General features: G+C 41.5%; 1 protein-coding gene across 6 annotated transcripts in view; it reads right to left on the reverse strand.

The window, feature by feature from the left end:
* Nucleotides 1-22,396, reverse strand: part of Slc4a4 (solute carrier family 4 member 4) — a 451,986-nt gene that overhangs the window by 190,394 nt on the left and 239,196 nt on the right. For all 6 annotated transcript variants that reach the window (XM_039092509.2, XM_006250791.5, XM_039092511.2 and 3 more), the window contains one exon: nt 5,838-5,973. In XM_039092509.2, the coding sequence (XP_038948437.1) occupies nt 5,838-5,973 (136 nt within the window). The remainder of the gene's footprint in view (nt 1-5,837; nt 5,974-22,396) is intronic.

A 22,396-nucleotide genomic window follows, 5' to 3' on the forward strand; every position in this document is an offset into this window, starting at 1 on the left:
GGAAGAGCACTGCTCACCCTGATAGATCCTATCTACCCTGCAGGTCAAGATTACCGTAAGGAAAGGAAGTGAAGTTTCACTGCTAGACCACTACATACAGTTCGGTCAATTCCTAAGGACAGATGCTATCTCATGGCTAACTTTAGCATCCATTGCACTTCAGCTTCCATTAATATTGAATGCTCCGATGATGGTCTACGGCATAGCTAACAGCATGGACACTGGTGTGGTGCCGACCAAACGAATCTACTGCTCTACTTGTTCAGGGATGGCTATATCACTTCGCCCATTTATATTTACTGCAGATCGTTTTCATCCCAGAGCGGGAGCATGCTCTGTCCGTGCTCCTCGAACATCAAGGACAAACTTGACGAATAAAGTGCCAATTCTCCTCAACTCCAATCAACATCCATTAAAAAGAAGGCTAAGGGAGAAAGACCAAAGTTCAGACTATCCAAGCGCCAGAAATTCTGCTTTCGACCCATGTAATTATGTTTTTAAAAGAACCAGGCACTTTCCCTGTGGCGTGTACTGAAAGCCACCATCGACCCTTCGCAATAACTATGAATCTACATGGTCTTCCTCTTGTTTCAGTGTGTAACATGCTATGGGAAAATTAATCTCAGAAGTTGACTTTTTAAACGCTTGTGATTATAAAATAGTCGTACCCTTGGATGAGCAATGTATTAGGTGAATTTTATTTATCCCAAGGTCTTAGAAGAATAATGATCGAGTACTCCCCAGCTTAATACACTTTGAGTGGCTGCCAACCAAAGAGCACTTTGCTCACTTGTTGAAGAAACAGAAGGCCCTCTGGGAATCACTAAATTTTGCAACTTTCCAATCATATGATTAAATATAATTAAGTAAAGGCAAGACCTCCAACTTTAAAACCTGCCAGTTTCATAGCGGAAAATCCTCGTGACCTTTGTACTAGAATACAATCCAACTGTGTAAAACTACCGATGTAACAATCATGAATTCCTTGCTCGTCAAAAAATAAATTCATCGTACATAAAAGAAGTCAATGCTAGTATGTGCCTGGAATAAATGCTATTTTAAATAGAATTCATAATTTATAGATCTACTGTTGTTAAGTATTGCATATAATTACCTAGATATAACGATGTCTAATTACAAGGGTGACTGGATTCCCTAAATAATCTACTTACAGAAAGAAAAAGAAAAAGAAAAGAAATTTGGTCCAAGGAGGAATTTCCCAGAGTAATCTGGTAGAGAAAAGCCAAAGAACTCTAGAGTGCGATGATGGCAGACTCACAGTGTAAAGTGTAAGCTGTTGTGCTGTGTCCATGACCTTAAAAGAGGTTCCCCAGAGGTGATCTGGGTCAGCTTGCACAGCACAAACACAAATAAACATTAGTGTGCATTGTGTTCCTGGACATGACACGCCAGTGCCCTTTTCCTTTGTTGGCTAACGCTTGACGGCTTTCTTCTACAGCAGGATTGGCAGTGCAGGTTCGATTACACGGTGTTGATGATCTTTGACATTTATTCAGGCAATAGTGATGGTGTGCGGCTCTGGACACTGAAACTCCACTGAGGGGGAAAGGAAACTAGGGAGACTACCTCAGAAGAGCTAATTCACCTGAGGAAGTGGAAGAAGAAAGAAAACTCCATCCCTTCCTTGTGATTTTGGGCCATCATCCAAGCAAGACTAGGGGTTACTTCTTAATCTGTGTGTGTTGGGCACCTGAGAACTAATTCTAATAGGTTCGTGTTTCTTCTGATTTCAGTTTGGTTTTGTTTTATTTCACTTTGGGACATGACCTCATATATCCCAGCCTGGCTTCAAACCTGTTACGTAGCCATGAACTTCTGATTCTCCTGATTCTATCTCTCAAGTACTTATAGGTCATAGACACGGGCCATTCAGCTCAGATTACTTTAATGGATTACAGTGCAGACTTCTTCCTCACCCATTTCAACTGATTCCATTTGATTACTGCAGTCTTCCTCAATGTTATTTTTTGCTAATGACTACAGATCCTGAAAGTGCCCTTTAGAAAGGCTAACGCTGGGGTTGGGGATTTAGCTCAGTGGTAGAGCGCTTGCCTAGCAAGCGCAAGGCCCTGGGTTCGGTCCCCAACTCCGAAAAAAAGAAAAAAAAAAAAAAAAAGAAAGGCTAACGCTGTCTCTCCATCAGTCAGACACCCTCGTCAAACATGTGAAGTTCACCCTTGCACGGTCTCCAGCTTGTGCACCATTTTGGAAAAGCCACTGGAAATTCCAAAGTTCTACCTTACCTTATAGGAAAGACAGAATGGGAAAAATATGCAAAAGAGGAGGACAAAGTTGACCAACACTTTAAATCCCACTTAAGTACAGGCTTCTCCTGCTGGTAGTATTTCATTCCTGCTATCTTAGAACCGAAGGGACTGAAAACATTTTCATTGTTTGAGAAGTAAAACCAAATGAAAATTCTCAAAGTGGGACTCAAACCACGGTAATGCCAAAGCTCTTTGTAGACTATTCTTATTTAAATAAAATCATCAGTCACCCGAAAAGTACAGGACCCTAAAGGGGAAAAAGGAATGGCACTGGTTCAAAGCCCACACCAGAAACTACATCTATTTTGACAAGTCTAGAGCATTTTTTCTCTTTAGAATAGAACTGTCCACTAGCACCAGTGCTTCATAGGGCGCATGTACCTCAGTGGTAAGGCCTCTGTTTAGCATGTGTGAGACCCCGTGTTACCAGCGCCTACCACACACAGCCTGAACAAAACGTCTATCAACTGGGAATTTCAGAGGAAAGGGAAAAAAAGTCAAATATGCTTGCTAGGCAGGAAGAGACAATTCCTATGCCATACCACCATATATGAAAAAAAAATCTCTGCTTATAGTCTTCAGTTTTATTCATCCATGAGGTTTGAGACCTTTCAATAGGGGGCTGGTAATTTTATCATGGCTGGAAAAATCCACATCACAGATGAAAGTCAAATGTCACCACAAAAAGATTCAGTGTGTGTCCCAAGAAGTACAGGTCACTGGAAATCTAAATATTCCACAGACATCAGAAGGGACAGCACACTGAGAGCCAAGAATGTTCCTCTGCACATTCACTGTATCATCCCTGCTCCCTGAGTACGGCTGTGCTGCAGGTAGTTCTAGGCAGAAGGATGGGGCTGCTGACCAAGGTAAGGGAAAACCCTGCCCTCACAGGGATTTAGATCTACTAGAAAGACAGGATAACAAGGTAAATAATGTGCTAAATAATGAGAAGTCAGAGGTCAAAAATATAATAGAGGACCTGGGATAAGAGGTCTAGGTGATGTTTCAACTCAAAAGTCTGGTCATGTATGAGTCGGTCGTGTAGGTAAGTGAGGGGTGTCTGTGGGACAAGGGCGTGGCAAATACGGAGTCCCTCAAACTGACCGCTGGAGCTCTAGCAGACTGGACTAGAGGAAGACACAGAAAGCTATTCAAGTATCTTAGGGTGAAAGGTATATACACAAAATATGCACATGTAAGGACCAATTCATTGGAGGTTTTTCTGGTCATCTAAATAGGAGATGCTGAAATCCTGAACCAGACCTGAGGCAGTATTGGACAGGAAGTGTGATGAGATGCTGAAACCTCCGAGTACTGCAGAAAGTCAGATCTATTGATCAGAAGACAGGCGTAAGTAAGGTAGAAGGAAAGGAAGACCCGGGTGTCCTGGCTGGAGGGTCCACGAGAATGAAATTACACATTGAGATGGAGAAATATGAAAGAACAAAGGGTCTGAATATATTAATTATATGACTGCTAATCGCCCTCCAATTACTCCATGCCAATTAAATAAGGAAGGAAGTGTAGAGACAGAAGTGCAGATGCCATCAGCAGAGTCATGAAATAGTTTGAAATTAGAAGTGCGCTCCTCCTCTTGAGCTTTAGCACTGATGTGCTGGGTTACCTCCAGCCTGGCCCACCCAGCAGAAAGAGATGGTAACTATTACATTCAAAAGACTTGCTTTGTAACAAAATACAATTAGATGGAAATGTGAGAATGTCATAACAAAAACTATTAATTTATACGTTAGCTGAAAAAAAATCAAAGTCTCTCCGCTAGTAACATATTCAACACATGTTTATGAGAATCTTTTATGACCCTAGCATTTCAAGGCCATGAAAAAAACTGTAGGAAGCAGAAGGACAGGGTGGTACTCTGCCTCTGGCTGACTGAATTCATATAATGAGGAAAACAATAATATCAGAAATGTAGTTAATAATAATGGGATGATCCCTAAATAGAAGTTATTTTGTTTTCTCCCTGGTCAGCTTCCCAACACCCTTCTCCTCTAGAAGGATAGTCCCTCTAGAATATGCAACACCATATTTAAAGACGCTAAGAACATAAGGTTATCTTCGTCTTTAGAATCCTATATGACCAAGTATTCTAACTCAATCCTGTAATGTCAGTATTGAAGAGACTGAGGCAGGAGAATTGCCATGAGTTCAAGGCCAACCTGAGCTACAGAGTGACACTTGACACCCTCCATGGACCGAAATGAAACGAAACTAGAAATAGCATAAGCATTTCAGTCAACACTGAGCTGCACTCAGTGTGGATTTACTTCTTCACCTGGCCGAGAGCAGGGGTCACGTAAATTAAAGGATCGTCAATATTTGGCACGAAACAAACACACAAAGCTGCCCCTGTGTTCTAGCCAATGGTAATTCTTAACAAATATTTCAACACAAAAAGAATAATCAAAGGAAACATTAGAGGCACTACTGACTACACCAATGTACACACGGGAAGAAACTTCTAGAGCAAGAAACTATGTGTGGTGCTGAAGAACAGGGAATCCTGTAAGACCCTCTCTTGGCAGAGTAAGAGACTGAGGCATGGGAAGAGTAAAAAGTGTGCTGAGCTATCTAATGGACGGCAGTGACAACAGTAGACTAAGACCTCTCAAGCCATGATAGTGTGAGCCTCATTCCATAAAGGAACAAAGGGAACCAGGAAGTAAGAAAGAGTCTTTGTTCCAGGATCCTTGTGGACTCAAGGTGCATCCTGCAAAGGGTGACTACATGTTGTGGAGGAATTAGTCTAGAGTAACTGAATTCCTGTGAAGAGAAAAATCTCTGATGTGACTCCTTAAATCTCAGAAACTTGCAAAGTATTGAACAATGCACAAATTATGTCCACGTAAATACTAATTTTATGATTGTACATGGCATAGTATACTATATCTATATAGTATATATTTTACATGTGTGTATTCAAATCATATGGTATAAGTGCTATCATTCATTCTATTAACACACAAGGCCATTAGGCTAGAAGGGAACAGAGTAGAGAACGAAACTGAGGTGTCTGACTTCCAAGTTCAGCTTTCAGCTGGAGACTTCGAAGGTAACAGGCTCTTTACCTGAAATTACACCATCTTTGTCTTAGAGCCATAATTGTTCCCCCAGTACCCTTTCTCCCCGGGAACAGACAATGTTACACAGGGATCACAGAGATATGTGTGCATGGAGAGATGTGTAGAAATGTTTCTTGGCCACTGCCTTTGGGTGCTCGAGTTTATTACCGCCCTTCTGCTTTACTATTAAATAGTATATAAGTTGAGGTTGACGCCTTTGTCAACAAAAGTCAAGTTCCTAGAGCCCTTGCTAGTAAAACATGCTCCAGCAGTGAAAAAGAGACGCCATGCATCCACGTCAATGTACAAGGACAGAGGGCAGAGAGAACACCCTTTGATGCAGCATCACACGAGTCAGGCACCTGATGCTGAGGCTCGAGAAGGCAGCACCCAAGGCCCATCCATTTGCTCTCCTCTTGCTTCCCCCAGGCCAGCGCTGCACTCTCTCGATCCAGCCATGTCTCACCTGGCTGTCTCCTTCCATTCCATCTCCTGTCCATCCACAGCCAGCAGCTCATCGAGTTCCGTGAAGAGCTGAGGAGGTGCTGGGCTGTCATCTTCCTCTCCCAAGATGAATCGGATACGTTCTGCGGCCGGGGAGACTGCAGAAGTGAAAATACTGTGGTTAAACATTGGCTGGAAAACCCTGAGGAAAGTGGAGCTTCGGGCTCTTCCTCTCTCCCCAAGATTATTGGGCTTCCCTTCCACATTTTCAGTGGACATCCTTTATCTGAACAAATCAAAGCCTCCTCTCTCTGTGCCTGGGAGCCAAACTGTGTCTCGGCTCTCCACCCCTTTCGAAAGGACAGAAGTCTGTGGTTTATGAGGAAGACCCTTGAGCCCTCAGATGAGCTAAGGTTCAACCTCATGACTTCCCCTCCTCCTCACTTATGACCAGTTCGAGATTATGAGACAGGAATCAGTTTGGACCAATCACTTCTTCAAGCAGCAATGGGAGGGACAACGGAGCACCCCAATCCTGAGATTCTTCAGGCCAACCACCTGCCCTCCCTCTGCCCTCGCAGGCTGTTCGCTGCCCGTGACTGGGTAACTGTGAAGCTGATGAAGGAATATTTAACGAGATGGGATCTCTTCTTCACATAATGGCAGTATCCAAAAATGTTTAGTCCCACTTCAGTGCACTTGAAAAACAAGCCCAAGTAAAATATTGTACACCTGAGAGGGGGCGGGGAGAACATTTTCCAACACACTTAAGCACATAATTGAATGCCCTACTAGCTCCTTTTGACCCCGTCTCCTGAAATCGTGTAATGAAAAATTAACTAGAATTTCACCCACATTGTGAGTTAGTCTCTTTAGAGAGAAAAGAAAGAGGAGCCCTTGAAGGTCACATTACAAAAGTAAGGCTCATTCATACTTTCAAATGCCTGACTAAAAACAAGAATGGCAAATCCATGCGAGAACAAAACCCATACATATCATACACTGAAGAACATATATATATATATGCAGAAATATGCATGCCAAAGGGCCTAGAAAAACACACAAGTCCCTACCACCTGAAATCTATAGAAATATGAGACAGACTAAGATAGCTTCAACCAAAATTTGAATTCACAAATAGTCAACCCAGTAACAGAAGCCTATTATTAAATAAAAAAGGAGTTTCATCTATTAAAACAAAAGAGATGGAAAGTAGTAACATCGGCCAGTATATAGGAATCTTGCAATAACATCTCCAGATGTTGGTTGTTAGTAGAATCATGAGCCGAAATCTCTCTAAAGGGAAATTTAGAAATGTATGAAAATGTCTTAGAAGCATATTTTATTGGCCAGAAGTTCTTCTACTAAAATTACATTCATTTAAAAATGTAAGTTATCTCAAAGATTTTAGTGTAAAATCGATCACATTGTTTATAATTGAGAAAATTTTAAGTCCTAAATATCAAGAAAAGAGGATTGGTTAAATAAAGCGTGGCACAAATATACAAGATACCATGGAGGCATAAACTATGGGGTTGAAGGGGCTGCTGATATGACTCAGGTGTAGGGTTCTTACCTACCATGTTCAGGAGCTGCAATTTGGTGCCCTGCATTTTTTCATTAAGGAAAAAAAAACAAGGCTAGGGAGATACTCAGTAGGTCAAATTCTTGCAACACAAGTATAAGGCACTGAGTTTGCACCTCCGACACCCATATAAAAATCTGCGAGTGGTAGTACCTTATCTGGAACTCTAGTGCTGGCATGTGAAGATGGGCAGATCTTGGGGGGTTGCTGGCCAGCCAATCTGCCCAAAGCAGGAGATCCAGGACTTACTGAGCTACCCCATCAAAAATTAAAACGGAGGAACAGTTGATGAATGCAGCTCAATGTCAACCTCTCATCTCCATACACCCCCTCAAACACAGGAGCACACATGTGCAGAAATGTATTCTTCTCACGACGAGAGAAGTGAAGAAAGTGAAAGCCTTCTTGCAGGCGTTGCCATTGAAATATCATTAAAATAAAACATGAAGGAAAGACTGCCGGTTCATGCATGCAAACCACATAAATGTAAGTGGAAAATATCATATGGAAAAACTAATCCTACTTTAATAATTTTTCTATACTACAAGTTAAAGCCTAGGGTGTAGACAGCCCTATTTTCGCTCATACCAATAAACCTATCTTACAGTTTCCACAGTCCTCCTTAAATAACACTAGTCACTCAACAGTGCACTTCACATTTCAGTTAACATCAGTTAACACAGTGTAGTAGCTGTGGTTGTATAAAGTTTTAATTTGCTGCTCCTCAATCCATAAATCACCGCGTAACTAACAACGGGGAGCTTGGCCCATTGGCCAGTCATGGAATTTCTCTAGTCTATCAGAGGTTGGCCACTGAACACTCACGATTCTGTTCATACACAGACAGCAATGTGTGTGGTAATGTTACCATCATGTCTCCTCATGATAAATCTGACACAGACAATCCCAAAAAGAGGGGACTGGCCAACCAAAATGGAAGTAAAACACACAAACAGAAGACGGTGGTATCAGAAGAAATGAAAAATCTGAGCCAAAGGTAGTGCCTATAAAGAAGACATATGGGTCAGTAGAACATTGACAATGCTTGCCGGCAGTTACCACCTGAGGGACTCTGAGTAGACACAGGAGATTAGTGAAGGTAAGCTCATCGACATGCACAAGTAGAGAATTTGTAACAAAGCAATGTCCCTACCTTAAAGAAAAACAGGAGGCCACACAAGATACAAAAGCCTGCCCTACATGTGCGCCCCATATATATACATATATATACATATATATACGTATATATATACATACATACATACACACACACACACACACACACACACACACACACACACACACAGCCACCAAGACTAGATGAGATGGATGAAGCAAAGAAGTGCAGGACGACAGGAACCGGATGTAGATCTCTCCCGAGAGACACAGCCAGAATACAGCAAATACAGAGGCGAATGCCAGCAGCAAACCACTGAACTGAGAACAAGACCCCCATTGGAGGAATTAGAGAAAGAACTGAAAAAGCTTGAAGGGGCTTGAGACCCCATAAGAACCAACTAGAGCTCTCAGGGACTAAACCACTACCCAAAGACTATACATGGACTGACCCATGGCTCCAACTGCATAGGTAGCAAAGGGTGGCCTTACTGGGCACCAATGGAAGGAGAAGCCCTTGGTCCTGCCAAGGTTGGACCCCCAATGTAGGGGAATGTCAGGGGTGGGGAGGGGGCCCAGATGGAGAGGGGAACACCCTTATAGAAGAAGGGGAGGGAGATGGGATTGCTGGGCGTATGTCCGGGAAAATGGGAAAGGGAATAACATTTGAAATGTAAATTAAAAAAATATCCAATAAAAAAATTTTTTAAAAAAGACTAAAGGCCCAGGAGTGTGACAATGAGCATCAGGAGAACAGAACAGAGATGCTGTCCCACAGGGTGCACCACTGTGAGAAGGCAAGCATTAGTCAACTTGCCGAGTAAGATGTTCTGAGGAGACAACTCACTAAATTTCTGATGCTTCTCATGTTCTAAATTAATAAGGACTAAATAAATATTCCACTCCCCTCAAATTTCCCAGGACCTTTGGAGCCAACATCAAGAGACCTTAATGATTTGAAAATGTTTTAGGATCAAGGAATAAAAGCAGCTTTTCAAGATAGACGCTGAGAATCCCGTCTGTGCGTTCCAGCTCGCCTGGTTGGGTTTTTTTTTTTTTTCCAGATGTGCACCACTGGGCCATTGAACAAGCACAGCACCTCTCTACAGGCAATATTTATACTTAACAAGTATATTTTAAATGCTACAGGGTTTATTCCTAGCTCTTGTTTTCCTCCATTTACTCCTTCCTAAATCATGAAGTTACCTATTACTCTTCATGCTTTATTCAGCCAATGTTTACTGAGTACTGCGTGTTCTACACAAACTTAGCTTCAGGCTCTACATATTAAATAGAACCTTGACAGAAAGATCCCTGTTCTCCTCATGCACATAGAGGACATAGGCATCAACTAAAGCGATCAATTGATTTGTTAAGTAAATCAGTAGTTCACACATGAACCGAGAAAAATATCTGCTAAGTGTGTTTGCAGGACATTAAATTAAGCTAATCGAATACGTTGAGACAGAGAACAGGACAATAACTTTGTTTTATTTCTATAATTAGAACAAAAAATGGCTCTGGGTTTTCTTAAGATTGCAAGATAAAAAAGATCCCAGGACTTTTGTGTAAAATATTTATGATACCTTTCTAATCCAAAAAATGAGAGGAGGTATTATTACAGGACATCAGAGAAGGCATGATAATGAAGAAATAATGAGGACTTGGAATCTGACCAGTACTCCCCAGGAACAGGATGCTCACACTACTAAAAGTCTAGTCACCTTCTCCAGCATGGTGCTTCTAGAACTGGCAATCACAAAATTGGCCAACTTGTTACTGTCATTCAACATCGAAGATCCCAAGGTCGGCTAAGAGTCAGTGGCACAAACCTTTAATCGCAACACTTGGGAGGCAGAGGCAGGTGGATTTCTGTCCAGCCTGGGCAACATAATGAGGCCAGAACAGCCACAGTTTTAGAGTGAGACCCTTTTCCAGAGAGAGAGAAAGGGGGAGAGAGACAGACTTAGACAGAGAGACAGAGGAAGACAGATCCCAAAGGCAGAAGTAGCATTTAGTATAGGTTCCAAGAGATGTAAGGGAAACTGTCCTCACTTCCTGCAGAGAAGAGCAAACGTTTTGTAATGTAAATGATGGTCTCCTGCACTGAACACCACATTCCTGCATGGCCCTTCCTCACAGGACACCACTCTCCACCCTGGCATTGTCAGTATAGGCAAACAGCAGTCTCTATTAGCCAGCATCTTGTGGGGGCTTCTGAAGAATGGGTGGAAGAATGTAGCATAACCCTATATCGGTCACTGGGTGCCGTACCTAGCACTATTTATGTTAGTTTATTTGTTAAATATAGACCCACGAACAACCAGGATAATATGCCTTTGGGGAGCAAAGTTATACAATTTTGTGTCATATATTAGTATGTATGGATATGGAAAAACAGCATTGCTCTGAGGTTAGAGGAGACAATGGAGTACCAGGCTACCTATATTTGAATCTCATACTTCCTAGCCCTGTGATTAATCAATCTCTCTGTTTTTCAAATACTTCATTGGCAACATGGGATGATGGGGGTGATTTTAAAACCAAAATTAGTCTTGACATTTGCCTATGCTGACCAGAAAAACAAAACAACAACAACAACCTATAGAGAGTGGCTTTGAGAGCCATGTAAGGTTACAAATGCATAAAGCAGGAAAGCAGAAAGCTGACAAAGGTGTGTGTGGCTTGCTTCACTGAATCAATAAGCGTCAGGAGTGAGAACACAATGTGTATCTGCTTTATTAGACACAAAGGGAGAAAGGGGGTTTAATAAACCCTGTCAGCCTTTAGGACATGGGTGGAGCGTATGTCAGAACACTGTCCTGTATTTCATCAGAGGAATTATGATCCTATGTAATAACTGACGTAACACCGTCAGGAAAGAGAATCGGCAGAGCAAACAGGTTCTCGGGGAAGACAAACTAACAAGCCGCTCAGTTGCTGGGACTGTAGGACTCATGTCAATGTCTGTGCTGGGCATCCCTATTCCACGGAATTCTGTCTTCTGCCCAGAGCACACTTCCGCCTTCTGCGCAACTGCAGAATTTCCCAGCTGCTCCTACATCACTGTGTTCACATCTGACCAGACACTGCATGAAGAATGGTAAATTGACTGTCAGGGTCGGTGAGAGACCAGTGCTCCCAAGCCCTCCATGACATGAAGGCAGGCAAGTATGTGATGAGAAGGCTGCCCACATTGGCATCCACAGCAGACAACCCTTATACACCAGCACATCCATTCCTGACAAGCCAGAAGCCTCAGGGTTCATCCAGGCAGTCAGTGAGCACTCGTCAATGTGTTAGGATGATCGTCTATGGGCACTGGGTTATATTCGTACAACACTGGTCGCATTTGTATGGATGGATGTCCACCTTGTCTCCCACAACTCAGAGTGGTCTCCAGAGAGCTAGCCTGCCTGTTTCTTTTTGCCTCTCTCACTCATATATTGCATCTTCTCCTTCCTCCCCCTCCCCTGTGATCTATTCTTGTTTTTTCCCCCCGAAAAGGAAATACTTGTATATTTTTCCTCTCCTCTCTTAGTTTTCCAGTTAAGAATGCTAACATTATTATGGAGTGACTTTATTCTGACTGGATTTGAGGTCTGCTCCAGAGGAAAGAATTTCACATGTGATTCTATAACCGTAGTCAAAAGCCTGGCTGAGGAGGAACCGGTATTGGACAACTTGTCAACATGCCTTCTAAATACTTATGTTTGTGCCCATAAACACTGGTTACTTTCAACCCTGATCAGAGAAGCTCCTTTTTTGCAATGGGCAACATTCAACGCTGGGGTGCAAAACTACTCAAAATGCTGAGAATAAGAGACGGAGGGCTCATCCCTAAGTGAACCATTCTTCTCAACACACCATCACCACCACCATCATCATCAGTACCATCACTACAACCACCATCACCACAATCCCCACCATCATCACCATGTCCACCACCATCACCAGCACTACCACATAGCATCCCCACCATCACAACTAATACCATCACCACTGCCGACACTGCCACCACCACTACCACCATCATCATCACAACCCAGAAAACTTAACAAAAGAGGAGGCAAAAAAAAGACATAACAGCCAGTTCAAATTGGAATTCAAATGCCCAGGCTAACTGTATTTAAGCTCACTGCGTTGTATGGTATAGATAGACTTTGCATATGTAGAGACTTTGCATCTAGATAATGTTGGTGTATAATGTTTTTATTTGGTTCAAGGGTTGTTTTCAAATAAAGATAATAAAAATAAAAAATAATAATAATGGGGGGGAGTTCGTGAAGTATAAACTTTTGGACTTGCTAAAGCTATTGCACTCAAGAACATGCACCAGCTGTGGTTCCTGAACAAGATCTACACAAGATCAGTCCAGCTATAATTCCAGCATGAACAGGAAGGTAAGCTTCAGGACGCACCTCTTACTGAGGAGTTACTGCCAGCTGATGACTGCTGGGTGAGAGAGAACTGCTATTTTTTTTTTTTTGGAGTGTGTGGCCACTGGTAGATTTCTCATGCTCTACCTATGCATATATGGACAGTACTAGTTAACTTAATTGACCCATACATATATAGACAGTACTAATTGGATTTGATGGATCATATAAAAAGAGAGGAAGAATATAACATTGGAAGGGCACTATGTTGGGGGAAGTTAGGAGAAGGTGGAAGGGACAAATGGGGGGCGAATATGATCATTTAATTGCATATATTTAGGGAATTCTCAAATATCAAGACAAAATACTATCAGAAAGATTATAAAACATGAAAAATAAATTAAAACTTTTTAAATGAAGATAGATTACCACATGGATATCCATGTGGACAACCGTTATTTTGAGAGATAATTTTTAAAATAAAAATAACAATATTATTTTAGAAGTAAGTAATAAACTTAACTTCTCCGATACCCCATACAAGCCTTTCTCAGAAGAAGGAACTCCCTCTATCCTAGCCCTAGGAACAGTGTTGCACAAGTCCCTCTTCTGAACAAGCACATAACCTGCCCTGTGTTGCCTAGCTTTGTAGAGCTGATTTCTCAGCCAGGCCACCTACATCCTAGATAGCAGGCTCTGTGTTCATATGCCCTCCTCAGAGATCACCACAAACTGTGTTACTTTCTACACTGAATTTATAAATTAAATACGGCTGACTAAGTCTTCACTACTTCCAAGTACATAAAATTACAAACGTTTGCAAACTTCTGTTCTAAATGAAGTTATCTATGCTTTGGAGAGCAAACTTAATCTTCCCTTCCTTTTGATCCACCCTTGTATTAGCTCCAATGACTTCGCGGCAGGCATCCTTGTTGAATGAGCGCCACATAAATGAAGTATAAATAAGTGGTTTTCCTCTGCTGGAATCACGCCCCCCCCCCAAGACAAGGCATTTAAGTGCACGTGTCTCTATTACGGTATGTTCAGAAGCACCCCCTAGACAGTGTGTGTCAATGTACATGGGTCTAGTATAGTACATATGCAAGCACACACACCCTACCCCGACAAAGCATGTTATTGTGTCTATCTCTATGAAAATATGTACAAAAGCACTCCCAGACAATGTGTATCAATATACATGTGTCTAGTATAGTACATACAGAAGCGCACACATACACACACACACACACACACACACACACACACACACACACACACACACTGACAAAGCAGGTCAATGTGTGTATCTCTATTAGAGTATATACAAAGTACACCCCAGACAGTGTGTGTCAATATACTTGTGTCTAGTACAGTACGTACAGAAACACACACACACACACACACACCACACACACACACACACACACACATACACACCACACACACACGCATACACACACCACACACACACACCACACACACACACCACACACACCACACACACACACATACACACACACCACACACACACACATACACACACACCACACACACCACACACACAAACATACACACACATACACACACACACCACACACACACATACACACACACACACACACACACACACACACACACACACACTGACAAAGCAGGTCAATGTGTGTATCTCTATTAGAGTATATACGAAGCACACCTCAGACAGTGTGTGTCAATGTGTGTCTCTATTACAGAACCTGCACACCATCTCTTCCATGTTTTCATCCTTGCTGCATTTTGTCTTCCCATACCCCAACTAAGCAAATCCTCCTGGCTCATCCCTCACCCAAACAGCGCATGACATCTACCTCAGGAGACAGACGATAAAGTTATACAAGAAAGAACAGATGGAGAATACATAACACAATGGCAAATGAAAGCATAAAGAGTATATGAGCTATCCCAGATCCTCAGAGAGGTTCCTGTCTAGGACTTCTCTGTGGCTTCCTGGGAAACTATGGGATACAGCAAAGTGGAAACTAAGACATAGAAATGATGCACCGCCACTGGTGACATAACCACAGTCACCCTTTAGGACTCAGAGGAAGACTCTCCACTTCCCAGACACCAAGATCCACCTATGTTGAAGTCTCATTCATAAAATAGCACAGTATTTGCATACATCCTGCATATATCCTCCCCTCCAGTGTTTTCTGCAATGAAAATTCCATGCAAACATTGTTACATTGTGTTGTTTGGGGAATAAGAAAAAGGTCTAATCAGATACAGTTATTGCAGGCATTATAATTTCAATAGATGGGGGCTAAATCCTCTCAGAGAATCTGTGGCTATGAAGAGATTACCATATTTGTTATCTTCCAATGTGTGCCATATGCTATAATAATTCTTAAAAGATTATAAAGTACTTTGTAATAAAGTCCATGTTCTTGGGAATTCACAGATGAGAAGGTAATACATGACAGAGAAAATCCAATCAGTAAAATGTACCAGGAGAGGCTGGAGAGATGGCTCAGGGGTTAAGAGCACTGGCTGCTCTTTCAGAGGATTTGAATTCAGTCCCCAGCACCCAAATAGTAGCTTACAACTGTCTATAATTCTAGTCTCAGAAGTTCCAATATTCCCTCCTGACCTCCTTGGCTCTTAGGCACACATGTGGTATGTATATACACTGTAGACAAAATACTCATATACATAAAAAATAAATGATTTAAAAAACCATTTTAACATTGCATGTAATAATAACTAAAATCTTTCAGTGGTTACATTATGCCAGGTGTCAATTGGCAGTGTGACAGCTACACCATGACAGGTGTCACATATTAAGTTAATCGCTTTATATCATATACAAGGAAACAGTTTCAAGACAAGAAAGAACTTTTCCAAGATCACAGGAACGGCTGATGTGAACTCACGTACCCACCCCATGTTATGCCAAGCCCACTTCTTGGCCACCACACTGGCATTTCTCCCATGAGACTAATCATAAGGAAAACACGATCTGGGAGCCATGTCAGTGGCCTAGACAGAAATGGATTTGATTTCAGAAGAGGCAGAGATCACCCTGGCATATGAAATCGTTCTAAAGTAAGTTAATTGAACATTTGGTTCATTATCCACCAAAAACAATTTCTGAATGTGCCCTTTATTCTCAGACTGGAAAGCATCCCACTGTGGCCACCCTGAGGGCTACCAAGAAAACACTGTTTCTAATAGGAATAATGGTCATGGCGAGCAATTCATTCTACGAAGGGCAAGACTCCATACACATCCCCTTCTACGGGTTAAATGAGGACTTCTGGAGTTTACTCCTTCTCCTGAGCAAAGTCCATAATCTGGTGAGATTTCAAACCACAGGATGGAAGGGAACAAATAGGAATTCAAGTCGTCAACATGCATTACCAACTGCTGTGCACACTTAACATCAATTTTAAGATTCATTGTTGCTGCAAATCAAAACGACCCCGAGATTCCACCTCACACCAGTGAGAATGGCTAAGATCAAAAACTCAGGTGACAGCAGATGCTGGCGAGGATGCGGAGAAAGAGGAACACTCCTCCATTGTTGGTAGGATTGCAGACTGGTACAACCATTCTGGAAATCAGTCTGGAGGTTCCTCAGAAAATTGGACATTGAACTGCCTGAGGATCCAGCTATACCTCTCTTGGGCATATACCCAAAAGATGCCCCAACATATAAAAGAGACACATGCTCCACTATGTTCATAGCAGCCTTATTTATAATAGCCAGAAGCTGGAAAGAACCCAGATGCCCTTCAACAGAGGAATGGATACAGAAAATGTGGTACATCTACACAATGGAGTACTACTCGGCGATTAAAAACAATGACTTCATAAAATTCTTGGGCAAATGAATGGAGCTAGAAAATATCATCCTGAGTGAGGTAACCCAGTCATAATAGAACACACCTGACATGTACTCACTGATAAACGCAGATTAGCCCAAAAGCTTGGAATACCTAAGATACAATTCACAGACCATATGAAGCTCAATAAGAAGGACGACCAAAATGTGGAGGCTTCAGTCCTTCTTAGAAGGGGGAACAAACTACTCACAGGAGGAAATACAGGGACAAAGAGTGGAGCAGAGACTGAAGGAAAGGCCATCCAGAGACTGCCCCACCTGGGGATCCATCCCATATGCAGACACCAAACCCAATCATTATTGCTGATGCCAAGAAGTGCTTGGTGACAGGAGCCTGATACAGCTGTTTGCCAGATACTTATTGATACAGGTGAGGATGATTGCAGCCAATCATTGGAAGGAGCATGAGGATCCCAATGGAGGAGTTAGGGAAAGGAGTGAAGGAGGTGAAAGGGTTTGCAACACCATAGGAAGAACACAAATATCAACCAACCTGAGCTCCTAGGGACTAAACCACTAACCAAAGAGTACACATGGAGGGACCCATGGCTCCAGCTGCATATGTAGCAGAGGATGGCCTTGTCTGGCATCAATAGGAGGAAAAGCCCTTGGCCCTGTGAAGGCTCGTTTCCCCAGTGTAGAGAAATGCCAGGGTGTTGAGGTAGGAGTAGCATCCTCATAGAAGCACGGGTAGGGGGAATGGGAGAGGGAGAACCAGGAAAAGGGATGGCATTTGAAAATTAAATACATAAAATATCCAATAAAAAAAAACGATTCATTTTTGTTGTTAGGCGGATTCTTGGTTTTGAGACGGGGTCTCCCTGTGTGCCTAAGTGGCCGTTAACTGAACATCCTCTCTTCAGCCTTCTGAGTCCTAGGACTAAGTATTCATTTTTGTCCTGAGATTAAAATCTAAATTTAGATATCATTGTCACTAAAGCTTCCACAAGCTGTTTAACTGCTGAACAATTGTTTACAAAACTCTAAAAGTACATCTATATGGAGATATATGATAGATGATATGTAAGAGATAAATGTATATAGATTCATCAAATTTCACTGTCACTCGTATATGAAACAATTAAATCAATAAAGCTTTACAAATCTACAAATGGTTAAAACACACCAAGGCCAGCAGCTGTTAGTCTTGCAACTCAGAACCTTTAACTTCTTTCTCTGAAGACAGTACTCTGTCTGATATTCTTTGGGGGAAAAAAACCGTATTTGTCCTTCTAAGTTCATGCATTGGCTTGGGCACACTTTCTTATGCCTAAGGTCTGTCTAATGATTCTATCAAAACTCCAGACATAGCTATTGTTCTTGAGTAACCATTTTACCTACTACGAGTCAGCAGAAGTAAGCTGGTGTCAGACTTTTGCCAAAACTGTAAGGGAATACATCTTCACTTCCTGCTGAGAGATTAGATAGCATTAAGCCCTACGAAGGGCAGTCATCTTGCATCCCTTAAAGAAGAGGACTCTTGAGAGTAAATCAAACATCAAACGGAATCAGGGTAGAGGCAGCTTCCTGAAGCCATAGGTGTGAACACTTTGATGAAATCGTAGCTGAAGTCAGTTACTACGCAATCCATAAACTAGAATCGAACGATATTTTATGGAAACCAAGTTTTATGGTAATCTAGTCATTAACCTACTGTACCTCAGACAATCTAAAAGAAAACTTACTATATTTACATGTTAACAGGCACCAGAAGGGTAGATTAGATGGTTACTTTTCCTATTTCAAATTACACAATAAACTGAAGTCACCTAGTAGCTTTTATTAAAACTAGATCGCTTTAAACATATGTGTGTATCTCTGTATTAATAAACTCCCACTTGCAGAAAGCTATCATTTACAGAAAATACCATTAGTATCCCATGACATCATTAGTCATCTGGAGATCATCAACAGCCCTAAAAATATGGGTTTCAGAACCCTATCGAACTATCTCTTCCTTAGGAGAAGACACTGACTCTCCCCCTCCAACCCCCGTACATCACGGCCCATAAAAAAAATCCACCTCCCAAGTATTTGCTTGGTTTCCAAGGGATGTTTCACACATACTAATCCTTTGGACTCCAAAAGGAGGTCCAATTAATGCTCTCCATCTGTAATATCCTTCGATGGGTATACCACATTTCAGACAGTAGCTATGGATTCAAGAATGCCACTCTTAATAGCCTGCCAAGGTGTCAAGTCCCAATGTTCCTAAGGATGAAATATTGCAGTACCAAGCAAGCGGGAAGTGAGAGCAAATTCAGGACCAGGGAGCCTAAATGGACATGACAAACACAGGAACTAAATAGGCCAGTACAGAGCTCAGAATGTGGTCTGTCCCTCCTGCAGACCTAAGTTATCTTTTGACACTTGTAATGTGACAGGTAAATTCCTTTAAAAAATTCTTCCAAGCATCCCATTCATTTAGAATTTAAGCACCAAGCCTGGGTATCTTCCTGGTTAAAATTCTGAGGCACTGAATCCTTATGCCTGGGTGGTTGGTTATTCCATGAAGTTGTTTTCTGTAACTTCCTCTCGTCTTTTATTGAGATCAAATTACTTTCTCCCAAAGGTCCAGCTATATCCAGACTCCTCTTTTCAAGAGCCAATAAATTCATTATTGTTGTTTGTTTATCCAAGTTATAATTGGGTATCGTGTCCTTACCACGACTGACTAATTCATAATGTATGTGGGGATAAAGTACCCAGTGGATGTTCATTACACGCTAACAATTATCACCTCTGCCATGTACAATTATTGATGTTTCATTCCTGCCTAGTTTTTTTTATGTTTAAGTTCTAACTCTTCTAAAATTAGCATTTATGTCATATTTATACAGAAAACAAACAAATTGGTTTTTAAATTGCTAAATTGAAAACATTCCTGTCGAATTAGTACCAGACACTCCTCTAAAGTAGTTGAGAATACATAACTCAATTATGCTCCTCAACAGCCAACACAAGCACATCCCTACCACACTTGCATTTACTGCTATCAAGGGACTGGAATAGCCAGAGCTGAAGCACACTGACGGTCAGTGGATGAAGCAGTTACAAAAGGTCATGGACACACACACAGACCAATGGGCTTGGGACGGAAGGCGTCATGCACCTGGCATGAAAAGGGAGGGGGCTCTCTGTAAACAGAACAGGCGCCATTTGGTGACTCAAATAGTTGGGAATATGGCTACTCAGCAAACCTCTCCTGAAAGATCCAAAGTCCCTGTCAGGACTCTCAGCCGCTGTGAAGATTTTCCTTTAATTCCTTCCTTCAACGGTTCGCTTCCTTTTGCTCTGCCAGAACTGTCCATGGTAAGGTTTGCATGATGAATCACTCTGTTTGAGAGTGATTACATCAGCACTTTTCCCAGGTTCGACTCAGACCAATTATCAGCACAATTTATACCCCGGGGTTTCTAAAGTCAGACTCGATTCTCATCAACATTAGGAAATATTCAAGATTCCCAAAATAAGCTCTACGGACTCACTCAAGTGCAACTATTTTCTATACCAAGTGTCTAAATTTACAGCTCCAATAATAGTGCCACAAACCACGCTGCTAATGCTGCCATTAGATGCCTTGTCGTATGTGGGTACAAGGAATACATCCTCCTTCCTGCAGCTTCTCTTTGAAAATGTGTGAGCACAGAAAGGAATCATTTCGACTTCTGTCTTCTTACCCTTGTTGCCAAAAACTCTTACCCATCTTTCCTGGATAGCAGCATTGAGAAATGTGGTTCAAAACAATGCAAGTGCCAGCAAGATGGTTCAGTGGGTAAGGAAACTTGCCACCAAGCCTGGCAACCCGAATTTGGTCACCCAAAAGTACATAGTGGAAGGTGAGAATTGAGTCCCAAAAGATGTTCTCTGATTTCCACACATGCGCATGCACACGCACCCGTGCGCTCACACACACACACACACACACACACACACACACACGCACATGCACATGCACATGCACATGCATATATAAAATAAAAGTTAAATGAGTATTATAAAACAAACTATTGGGGCTGGGGATTTAGCTCAGTGGTAGAGCGCTTACCTAGGAAGCGCAAGGCCCTGGGTTCAGTCCCCAGCTCCGAAAAAAAAAAACTATTTAAAATGGGAAATAGAGGTTAGGACAAAAAATATGTATTGGACTGTTCTTTCTTTTAAAAGAAGTAACATTCTTCACAGAGATACTACTCTACAGATTTTGATGGAACTCTAGTTGTAATAAGAGAAATGTCAACAAGACTCTACAATAAACTTTTCTTCTTGTCTGCTTTATTTCTGTTCTGAGTCAAGGGTCCAAAATTAGTGACAGTGATTCTCAACTTCTGCGAAGTTAATTATATTCTCAGCAAAGAAGAAAAAAATACAGCAGGTTCTCCAACACTTCCCACTTTTCATCTAGAGTTGCACTGTTCTCAGACCGTAAAATCTTCATTTGCCTCAGACCACAGTTGACATGTCTTCCCTCTCCAAAACGCATGCTAAATTTAAGTGCCACTGCAGTGATATTGGGAGGTAGGACCTTTAGACCATGTTAAGGCCCTAAGAGTTCTGCCATCAAGAATACACCAAGACTGCTAGAGCAAAAATCCAATGCTTTGTTCTCTTTTACTTCCTCTCACATGACCATTCCATCATCAAGAAAAACAGCACCAGATGTAGGCACATTATCCTGGACCTCTCACCCCCACAATCATGAGCTGAAAAATTTCTGACCATTATAAAGGAGTCAATCTATCGTATTGTATTCAATCTTTACACGAAACACATTAAGATACCTGCTTTGTGATTTGTGACGCTAACCAATAGAATACATTTTCTTATTGGCAATGGCATCAAAACTAAGCCAAATCTGGAGACCTTTTACAAAACCTGACTAATGAAGAAAGGAGTAAGAAAGACAAGAGTCTAATGTGGTATTTCATTAAGTCATTCTCAAAGATTCAATAGACACTTGATAGGTTCCTTTTTCATACATGATTTGAGCAGGATGGGCTACATTTTAAGCAGCATTTTTAAGGTAGAGAATTGTAGTTCATTATAGAAATAAGCTTCATTCCAAATTATCCATAATATTAAACGATATCAAGCAGATGAAAAACATATTAGAAGTGAGTATGTGGACTGGCTAGGGATTTTAAATTACTATTGAAGTCTGCTACATGCAATGCATTTAAGAGTAGTGTCAACAAAAGTCAAAACCATTCCTTTCCACACAATATATCTTTACAACAGTTTTCATACGCAACAGTTCTTATTTTCCTACATTAAAACTCTGTGTGTATCATTTCAAGTCATCTGGAGAAAGCTTCACTTCATTGAGCAAAAGGATGCCACTTCAAATGAGACTCTTAACAGTTTCCTGTTCAGAAGGAATCTGCCAAGAAAGTATGCAGTGACTTCTGAAGCTTATGGTAATATGGTGGGCATGGCTACTCATTAATTGGGTGAAGGACATCCAATTAATTAAATGTCAGTTATCAAATTTAGAGTTTGCTGTTTTTCTATGTCAATCCCCTCTTTAGATCCATCAAGTATCAGTTTTATTTAGAAATATATTTGTCATAAATATATTTATGATGTTCTTCGTGATCTGAATAAGCCCAGAGTTATATTTC

The sequence above is a fragment of the Rattus norvegicus genome, chromosome 14 (genome assembly GCF_036323735.1).
Source record: "Rattus norvegicus strain BN/NHsdMcwi chromosome 14, GRCr8, whole genome shotgun sequence".
NCBI lineage: Eukaryota > Metazoa > Chordata > Mammalia > Rodentia > Muridae > Rattus > Rattus norvegicus.